The 11100-nt window shown below is 37.6% G+C and overlaps 1 protein-coding gene across 1 annotated transcript in view; it reads left to right on the top strand.

The window, feature by feature from the left end:
• Positions 1 to 621: 621 nt before the first annotated feature.
• The window catches only part of LOC121377371 (dual specificity tyrosine-phosphorylation-regulated kinase mbk-2-like), a 55714-nt gene continuing 45235 nt past the window's right edge, over positions 622 to 11100 (top strand). The window contains exon 1 of the mRNA XM_041505346.1: positions 622 to 1209. Within this exon, the coding sequence (XP_041361280.1) occupies positions 679 to 1209 (531 nt within the window). The 5' untranslated portion in view covers positions 622 to 678. The remainder of the gene's footprint in view (positions 1210 to 11100) is intronic.

Genomic DNA, 11100 nt, shown 5'->3' with positions numbered 1-11100 from the left:
AACAACTTTGTAACTAACTTAGACTATTCTGTTATCCCTTCCTTTATGAAACCAAAGAATTCAGGACATGATACAAGCCCTTTGGAAAGGTCCAGAAGTTCTGGAAATAATGCAGAAAGCAAAGGTTACACCTCTCCCGTAAAATACTTTCACAGCTGTGTTGCCAGTTCAAATATCTTGTCTAGCCCCATGGGGACAAGAAGTTCAGGAAGTAATTCAAGTCCTTTTATGGCGGCTAGGCTATCTGGATATTCAACATCTAGCCCTCTGAGGACTAAAAGTTCAGAATGCCACTCAAGTCCTCTTATGGTGTCTAGACATTCTGGAAATTCTGCAAATTCGGAGTATGACATCCCAGCAAGACATTCAGACAGCTATATTCTTGAATCTCCTACAACTCCCATGACTCTACTGAACGTCACTCACAGATCTCATACCATCCCTCCAAGACCCAGATCACCACTGCCAAACAGAAATTATTTCGGTTTACTAGATTTAAGTGGTCTGCTAAGACCTGTCTGTTCCACAAATGGTCAGCAGAGTGGTCAGTGCCAGACCTCTAACAGAATCCCTCCCAGACCTCACTGTCCATCTGTCTACGAGGGCCGTGAATCTGTTTGTCCTAGGAATTCATCCTCATCAGAAAGTGCTGAATCGTTTGTGTGGTATGGAAAGGGGATGTCTCCCTTCAGACTTTCAGACAGTCTCAGTATAGGAGCCGAGTCTCTATCACCTTCCTCCTCTTCCTATGGTGTTCCTCAGTTCAGCCTCCATCACCAAGGTTTGGCCTGCCACAAAGGATCATGGTCGGCATCAGATTTTGACAACTGCGAATCTTCAGCAGATCTTTCGTGTCTCAGAAGTGCATCGTTTGGTTCCGTTAGCTCTAGTGAACGTGACTCTCGCTCTGATGATGTCCCTCGGACTGCAGTTCATGTCAGCATACAAGTGACCAGCCAGTTCTCTCCACGTCTTTCGTACAGGACTTCTGACCTCAGTTGTTACGAGGGACAGCCTCGAAGTCCAAAGGCATACAGTGAACCTTCACACATGCTTGAAGATCCAACAGATTTCTGTAGGAGGTTAAAGTCTGAGGTGTATGAGCCCCATACACCTGCAGCTCCTCATGATATAGTGACACTGGAAAGTGATTTGGAACAAGAACAGGAACATCTTGAATCATATGCTGGTCCTGAATTCTGTCCTATGGTAATATGATTTATTTTTTTCAAATGGTGATTACAACTCAATAATAGATACAATTTATCTCACAACTTGTTGTTTAAAAATGTATCAAACTCACTTTCGGTCGTTACATACATTTTAAAACAACTCGTTGTGAGATAAATGGTATCTAACGGCCACTCGTGTATTATTCTCTATTTATCATCTATTTACATACCTCTAAAGCAGGAAATGTTTTTACACAATATGATGCAAGGCTTATATCTGTATTATTGTCTCTCTTTCTGTCTGTCTCTCTTTCTGTCTGTCTCTCCTTCCCTTTCCGTCCTTGTCCCGCTCTCTGTCTCATTTTGTCCATCTTTCTGTCTGCCTTGTTCTCTCTCATTTGACCACCTTTGTCTGCATGTATCTGTCTTTCATTTTGTCTCTCAGTGTCTGTCTACTTCTTGTTAGTACAGAAATATTTTATTTTCCAATTATTTCTCTCTCTCTCCCCATCCCCCCACCCTTTCTCTCTCTCTCTCTCTTTCCCTCTCTCGCTCTCTCTCTCTCTCTCTCTCTCTCTCTCTCTCTCTCTTCTCTCTCTCTCTCTCTCTCTCTCTCTCTCTCTCTCTCTCTCTCTCTCTCTCTCTCTCTCTCTCTCTCTCTCTCTCTCTCTCTCTCTCTCTCTCTCTTTTTTCCTCTCTTTCATTCTTTTTCCCTCTCTCTTTCGTTCTTTTCCCCTCTCTCTCTTTCCCTCTCTCTCTCCCCCTCTTTCTCTCTCTCTCCCCCATCTCTTTCTCTTTTCCCCTCTCTCTCTTTCCCTCACCCCCCTCTCTCTCTCTCTCTCTCTCTATCTTTTTCCCTCCATCTCTCCCCACCTCTCTCTCTGTCTCTCCCTTCATCTATCTCTATCGCCATCCATCTCTCTCTCTATCTCTATCTCCCTCCATCTCTCTCTCTCTCTCTCTCTCTCTCTCTCTCTCTCTCTCTCTCTCTCTCTCTCTCTCTCAATCTCTCTTTATCTCTCCCTCTATCTGTCTCTCCGTCTGTCTCTCCCTTCATCTATCTATCTTTATCTCTCTCTCCCTCCATTTTCTCTCTCTCTGTATATATATTTCGCTCTTTCTCTCCCTCCATCTGTCTCTCCATCTCTGTCTCTTCATCTCTCTCTCCATCTCTATCTTTCTCTCCCTCCATGTCTCTCTATATATCTCTCGCTCTCCCTCCATCTGTCTATGTCACTCCCTCCATCTCTCTCTTTGTCAGCATCAACAATTAATGTATTCTGGCAAAAGAGACAGAAAATGTAACTATGTATGGTAATTAACCATATGGAGATGGAATCACACTGGTGTGCTTATCATAAACAATTTCTTCATGTCATCTTTGTAAATACCCAGCAAAAGCTCTCAATATCAGGCCCAAATCCATTCAGTACGCACTATTACTTTTAGACGCCTTTTTAACTGCAGATGGTCCTTAATTAATTTCCATGTTTATATATACTCTTCAAAAAAAGTAGGGGAACCTGAAATATTAATGTTAATATCAACTATTAGACCGAACATATTTTTTTACCACAGACATGCTAGTAAAGAACATTCAGGTCTGTTTATCAACACACCGAAACACATTCCATAGTTTGCACTTGCATCATGGTGTTGCCCATTACACATGCGTGGGGTGTCATTCTCGATTTTGACAATTTCCAGGAAGGTCCATTAATCACTGTGGAACATTATTTCTGTCAATCATTTTCATTCTGTTGATCATACAGTTGTTATTGTTTTGGTTTTAGTAATTTTTATTGTTTGAATTTGCGATTTACTGACAAAAAAATGTCAACTTTCAAATTTCACATCTGACCCCGATCGTCCTTCAAAATCTTTGGTGGTCATAAAACCTACTGTCATACTGAACTACCGGTTGTAATGTTTGCCCTATTAATTCACTATTATCATATAACCATTCCCTACAGCTAATATACCTTACAATTTTGGCAATTGTAAATTCTTAATAGAGTTCCCCTACTTTTTTTGAAGAGTATAGTACAGTGGTAAAGTGCAAGACTGATTCGTTTTTAGTCTGTAGGATCGATCCCCGTCAGTGGACCCATTGGGCCATTTCTCGTTTTAACCAGTGATCAGCAAGTGGTGTAACAAAGGCCATGGTATGTGCTGTCTTCTCTGTGGGATGATGCATATAAAAGATCCCTTGCTGCTAATTGTAAATAGTACCCTATTGCATGGCAGTATAGCAGGTTCCCTCTGATTATCTGTGTAATACTTTATCATATTTGTGAAGGATGGGTCAGGTCAGGTCAGGTCATAGGGCTTTATGTGCACATTCAGAGCAAGCTGTTATAGTGCACGCCTGTCCTGGGCACAAAAGCCAGCTCTTCTCTGTCCAGGACAGGAAAGGTGGGGGTGGGAAGGAAGAAGGACCGCCTACACTGTCAGGTGCAAGGGAGCGCCAACAGTCCGACCGTGGCCGGTAACAGGCACGGGGGGGGTGGGGGGTGGGGGTGGGGGGGTAATGGTGCTATGGAATTTTGAAGGAGCAAAGAATAATGAAAGAGAAAAGGTGTGCAATTTTGATTACGGTAATTTGCCCCAGTTTTGAATGGTCGGTCAAAAAAGAAAGATCAAGAGCTAACATAGGTTTTGATTTTAGTGAGTCAAGAGTAGCTCATTAATTAGAAGGATAGGTTAATGGTTAGTGTTTTATAGAGAGGGGCTGTTAACCTGTTTTATATATATATATATATATATATATATATATATAACAGGTTAATATATATATACTGTTAACCTGTTATATATATATATATATATATATATATATATAAAACAGGTTAACAGTATATATATATATATATATATATATATATATATATATATACACTGACCATTAACCCATTCTTTTAATTAACAAGCTACTCCTCGTATATATAAATCCAATCCCTCTAATCCAATACTGGCTATACATGGATAGGCTATAGTCCCTGTAGTCCACTACATTGTAACAGACTGTGGGTTTCTACCTCTTGTTAATTGCTAACAATTCATGGCAGGTGCTAATTAGATGTTTGTCTCAGGTGGACTACATATAACTATTGACATATGGTGATCTATCTGAAATTGCTAGGCTACCAAGAGCAACAGGTTTTACTTGAGCTAAACTAGTACTTAACTCATGATTGTGTCACGTTGTTTGTACCTATCAGCGTTTGACATGGTTATACCTTGTGATATAGTTCTCATATCTATACAGTGATTATTTTTTGGGAATATATATATTTCTGCTGTGGAATATAAAGTGTTCTTTTTTTTTGCTAGAAGTATACGTACAACTTGATGGAAGGAAAATTGTGTGCTGTGTTTGGAAATTCATTAGGATCTACTCTTTCTTGAGATAATGATGAAGGATATTGGTTATAAGAGAAAGTTATATGCAGTTTCAGGAATTAGAAAATGTGAAGTGAAACCCCCCGCCCCCCCAAAAACCCCCAACAAACAACAACAACCTAATAACAACAAAAAATATAACTGTAAACTGTCTGATGTAATAACTATGTCATATACATCTACATGTCTATTTAATTATTTCATTAGAATGTATAGCTCTGTTGTGAAGTCCAGTAGTGTGGTTTTGTGTTTGAAATTCTAAAGGATCTACCATTTCTTAAGACATTTTTGAAGGATTTTAGTTATAAGAGAAAGTTGTCCACATGGTTCAGAAATTTAAAAAATGTGAAGACAAACAGACACAAAACATTATGGTTATTAACAGTATCAGTTGTAATAATTTTACATTTATATATCTTACACAGTGATTTGGTGAAAATCTGTTGAGAATAATTCTGTAGTATAGAAATCAGTATTGTATTCTTGTGTTAGAAGTGAAATGGAAATTCTGTTTAATAATCTTTGGCATATCTTTTCTACTATTTCCCAAGAGCTTTATGAAGCATGTTAAAGTTATTGGACAAAGCTGTATACCTGTTTTGGAAGTTTGAATATGTGAAAAACAAAAAGCCGAAAACATATTGTTGCTGATAAGATTAGGAGTAATTATTCTTATGTCTATATGGTAATTTCACAAGTAATTCTTCTTATCTATACAGTGATTGCACGAGTAATTCTTCTTATGTCTACACAGTGATTTCACAAGTAATTATTCTTATGTCTGTACAGTGATTTCACAAGTAATTAGTCTTATGTCTATACAGTGATTTCACAAGTAATTATTCTTAAGTCTGTACAGTGATTTCACAAGAATCTGCTGTTTCCTTGTAGAAAGCAACATTCTGTTCTTTTGCTAAAAATCAGACTTACATGTAACAGATGGAGAATTATGTTCTGTGTTTATCATTTCTCAAGAGGATTTCAAAGGACATTACGCATGTAGTTGCATGTCTGGTGTGAAAGTTAGAAAATGTTTTTAATAACCAAAACATATGGTTGTTAACAGTTTAATGGTTCCATGTGTAATATGTTTCATATCTACTGAGGGATTTCATGATAATATTGAGCTATCTTCATTATAACATCTCACAAGGTTGTACATGTGCTAATATAGTATTAACACATCGAGGTATGTGTTTACCTGTCAGCATTTGACATATGGTTATATCGTGTGCAATAATTCTCATATCTGTACAATGACTAATTTATGGGAATATATAGTTCTGCTGTCTGGAAACAAAAATCTTCTTTTCTTTTACTAGAAGTTATATGCATTGGATCAGTAATTAGAAAATGTAATGTAATTTAATTTAATTTTATTTTTTTAATTATCTTCATTATAAGATCTAAGAAGATGTCCAAAATTCCCATAGCAAAATGACACAAAATTACCTGCCTGGTTAATTCAGAAAGTTGGAAAACAAAAGAGAAACATGTATACTCTGACGCAGTCTGATTAACGTTATTATATATTTGGTTTGCCGTGGTCGCATATTTGGATGTTTCTGTGTCATGTACATCGCTATAGTGATTTGGTATTTGTCTGCTGTAAGACGAGAGATCACCCACTGAGCTATAACTAGCACCCATTATTAAACCAGAATGAAATTTTCCAAGCATTGTGACCGCCAATCTGCATACAACAAAATGGTAAGGTGTATTCTCATTAATTAAGGCAAAGAAAAAGAAGTATACTTATTTAATTTTAAGTAAATGAAAATGTTTCATCTATAAATGGCACCAACTTGATATGTATAATCGGCAGACATAATCAGGGCCAGGGGCCAGGACGTAGCCCAGTGGTAGAGTGCTCACTCAATGCGCGGTCAGTGTGCGATCGATCCTCAGCGGTGGGCCCATTGGGCTATTTCTCGTTCCAGCCAGTGCACCACGACTGGTATATCAAAGGCTGTGGTATATACTACCCTGTCTGTGGGATGGTACATATAAAAGATCCTTGCTGCTAATCAAAAAGAGTAGCCCATGAAGTGGCGACAGCGGGTTTCCTCTCTCATTATCTGTGTGGTCCTTCACCATATGTTTGACGCCATATAACCGTAAATAAAATGTGTTGAGTGCGTCGTTAAATAAAACATTTCTTTCTTTTTAATCAGGGCCGCAGCTAAATCCGGAAAAAAAAATAGAAACTTAAAAAAAATTCTCTTCTTAACCGTTTAAGGAGTTTTATACTGTTAACTATTCAGTTGGCCCCCGCCCCCCCAACAAAAAATCCTAGCTACGGCCCTAATAATATATACATATGTAGTATGTCAGCTGATTATCTCACCTGAGATTTGGATTGAAAAAGAAGGAGATTTGGCACATATAACTGGTATATCAAAGGTCATGGTATGTGCTATCCTATCTTCAAGAAAGTGCATATAAAAGATCCCTTGCTGCTAATGGAAAAATCTAGCGGGTTTCCTCTGATAACTATCTGTCAGAATGACCAAAATATTTGACATCCAATAGCCAGTGATTAATAAATCAATGTGCTCTAGTGGTGTCGTTAAACAAAACAAACTTTAACTTTTCATTTGGCTACCTAGTCGTTGAAATCATTGGGCTATTTCTCGTTCCAGCCCAATGACTGGTATATCAAAGGCTGTGGTATGTGCTATCCTGTCTGTGGGAAAGTGCATATAAAAGATCCCATGCTACTAATAGAAAAACATAGCGGGTTTCCTCTCTAAGACTAAATGTAAAAAGTACCAAATGTTTGACATCCAGTAGTTGATGATTAATAAAATCATTGTGCTCTAGTGGTATTGTTAAACCTAACTCAGTTTTCAAGTTTTCATTCTAGAGATTTTTGAGAATAATACAGTCGAATCCACTTTATTGCATATCGGTTTATAACATAAATCGGTTATTTGCATATTATTTGGATGCACATAACCGAGAATAATACAGTCGAATCCACTTTATTGCATATCAGTTTATAGCATAAATCAGTTATTTGCATATTATTTGGCTGCACAGACCCGAGAATAGTAGTCGAATCTACTTTATTGCATAACAGTTTATACCATAAATCAGTTATTTGCATACTATTTGGCTGCACAGAACCATATAGCATTAAATCAATACAAATTATGTCACATATTTGAATAACTTTATAAAGACAAATATCGGTTAATTGCATACAAAAATCAAAATGTTCCACAAACTTTTAATATTTTACCAGAAACAATTTAATTGCACAGATAACAAAGCAGAATGTTCTATATTGGTTAAAAACTAATATTAAAAGAAGAAAAAAGTAAAAGTTGTTAATAAAAGTCAATGTACATTGTTGATATCTCACACAAGAAGACTCATCATAATGCTTATAGCAATGTGTTCAAGTGTTTATTGCAGTAATCCTGCATCATTTAAAGGGACATACCCTAGTTTTTAAACACTAACGCATATGTTTTACTATTAGAGCCGTTTCTAATAACTGAAATCATACTTTACTTATATTTTATTGTTTTAGATTATCCATTTCCGTACATTCGAAGTGTTTTTGGTCATCCTGGTGTTTTTAATATCACAAAAAGCATTTCTCATATTTTTAAAAACGTAAGTTATGGAGTCGACTTTTAGTCTGTTTTTAGAGGGTATTTCACCATTTCAAAGTCACAGACTCATGTTTCACTCAATTATAACTTATTCCAAATATGTTACAAGTTTGTAGATTAACTAAACTTGGTGTTAATTTTCACGGGTTGAAACTAGGCTCTGTCCCTTTAAGTCTTGATGTCAGCCAAAAAATTATAGGATATAACTTTTGATTAAGACTTCAATACTTATTGCTCAGTTACAAATATAGCCACTCTACTACCAACTTAATCTACATCAAGCTCCTGGTAGAAAACAAGTAAAATATTCATTTGAGGAATTGATTTTGTATTTAAGCTGATTTTTGTAAACCACATTTGGACCATAAAATGTGTCTCACGTCGGTTATTTCACAACCGTGTGACCGGCCTTGGTGGCGTTGTGGTTAGGCCATCAGTCTACAGGCTGGTAGGTACTGGGTTCGGATCCCAGTCGAGGCATGGGATTTTTAATCCAGATACCGACTCCAAACCCTGAGTGAGTGCTCCGCAAGGCTCAATGGGTAGGTGTAAACCACTTGCACCGACCAGTGATCCATAACTGGTTCAACAAAGGCCATAGTTTGTGCTATCCTGCCTGTGGGAAGCGCAAATAAAAGATCCCTTGCTGCCTGTCGTAAAAGAGTAGCCTATGTGGCGACAGCGGGTCTCCTCTAAAAGACAGTGTCAGAATGACCATATGTTTGACGTCCAATAGCCGATGATAAGATAAAAAATCAATGTGCTCTAGTGGCGTCGTTAAATAAAACAAACTTTTCACAACCGTGCGAGCTTTGATAATAATCTTTTTACATGCTTTAATATCTGCTTACTTTGCACACTGTCAGTTTTGTTTGAAGTCTACCGCACACTAGAATCTACCTGTATCAGTGGAGCAAAAGCAAAACGTTACTTGAGACCTTTTCACTCATGCAGCTGAGAACTCTTGTATGTGGGCTATTTTGGTGAAATGTTTGCATGTCAAGGTTTTGAAGGAAATACATGTAACTATCCTGTTTGATATGTTTGGCCTCTTGTGGCAAAGGTACCCTCAGTGTGTGAACTGTGTGAGTTATCAGCTCAGCTGAAATTGTCAACTGACCAGTGAAAACATTAATTTAAAAAACTTATTACCCCAGCAGGCACTCATAGCGGGGAAAATAAAAATGATAATATTTCTCATTGAGAAATTATCATGCATTGGTCTAACGAACAATCCTATTGGATGATTTGATGCTTACAAACCAATGAGCTTGTCGGTACTAACTATGATGTCACATTGGCAAACACGCATAATGATGTCTTGTAGTTTAAAGAGTTTGCGTTTACGACTGTCTGTTTTTGGTGTTAAATTTATAACAAAATATCATTTTAATGCAATTCATTATAGATTTTGTACCAGAATAAAAAGAACTTTTGTCTTTGAAATATATCTATGAACGTTATTAAATTACAAAGTTTTAGTAATACTCAGAACAGTGCGTAAAGTGGTTTACATCGTATCTATACATGTACACATGTACGTGCATGTGTGTCGAAAATAAAGGCTTTTACAGAAAAAAATCTGAGGTAATAAATAGAATAACTAAACTCGGCACCAGTTATTATCTAATTTATGTCCCTCATTAAATAATTTTCATTTGTCACTCGCTAAAGCTCATGACAACTGAAAATTATTTCACTCAGGACATAAATTTGATAATAACTGGTAACTCGTTTATTATCCTCTATATAATGAATTTTAAAATTGCATCACATTGATGTCATTGTGACATCATTTGTCCAAGTAAATTGGTCACAGAATTTGTATTAATTTGGCTGAACCAGATCTGGCTATGGATGATTAGAAAATTTCAACAAATGATCTTAAAAATTCTAAACCTACTTCTATTTTCCAACAAAATATGAATTATAATACACTCCCCCCCCCCCCCCCCCCCCCCAAATAAAATAAAATAAAATTTGCCAATATATCTTAAAATTCACAATTGGTGAATTTGGCGAGTGGCAGAGCTAGCCCTGCTGTACTAGTATATCAAAAGCTGTGGTATGTGCTATCCTGTCTGTGGGAAAGGAAGGAAGGAAATATTTTATTTAACAACGCACTCAACACATTTTATTTACGGTTATACGGCATTGGACATATGGTTAAGGACTACACAGATAGTGAGAGAGGAAACCCGCTGTCACCACTTCATGGGCTATTCTTTTTGATTAGCAGCAAGGGATCTTTTATATGCACCATCCCACACACAGGATAACACATACCACAGCCTTTGTTATACCAGTCATGGTGTACTGGCTAGTGCGAGAAATAGCCCAATGGGCCCACCGACGGGGATCGATCCCAGACTGACCACGCATCAAGAGAATGCTTTTACCACTGGGCTACATCCTGTCCCTGTCTGTGGGAATGTGCATATTAAAAAAGAAAGAAAGGAAGGAAATGTTTTATTTAACGACGCACTCAACACATTTTATTTACGGTTATATGGCGTCAGACACATGGTTAAGGACCACACAGATTTTGAGAGGAAACTCGCTGTCGCCACTTCATGGGCTACTCTTTCCGATTAGCAGCAAGGGATCTTTTATTTGCGCTTCCCACAGGCAGGATAGCACAAACCATGGCCTTTGTTGAACCAGTTATGGATCACTGGTCGGTGCAAGTGGTTTACACCTACCCACTGAGCCTTGCGGAGCACTCACTCAGGGTTTGGAGTTGGTATCTGGATTAAAAATCCCATGCCTCGACTGGAATCTGAACCCAGTACCTACCAGCCTGTTGACCGATGGCCTAACCACGATGCCACCGAGGCCAGTGTGCATATTAAAGATCCATTGTAGCAGGTTTCTTCTGAACACTATGTATATCACAATTACCA

The sequence above is a fragment of the Gigantopelta aegis genome, chromosome 7 (genome assembly GCF_016097555.1).
Source record: "Gigantopelta aegis isolate Gae_Host chromosome 7, Gae_host_genome, whole genome shotgun sequence".
NCBI lineage: Eukaryota > Metazoa > Mollusca > Gastropoda > Neomphalida > Peltospiridae > Gigantopelta > Gigantopelta aegis.
Note: the sequence above shows the minus strand (reverse complement) of the source record. Positions and strands in the feature narration are given on the sequence as shown.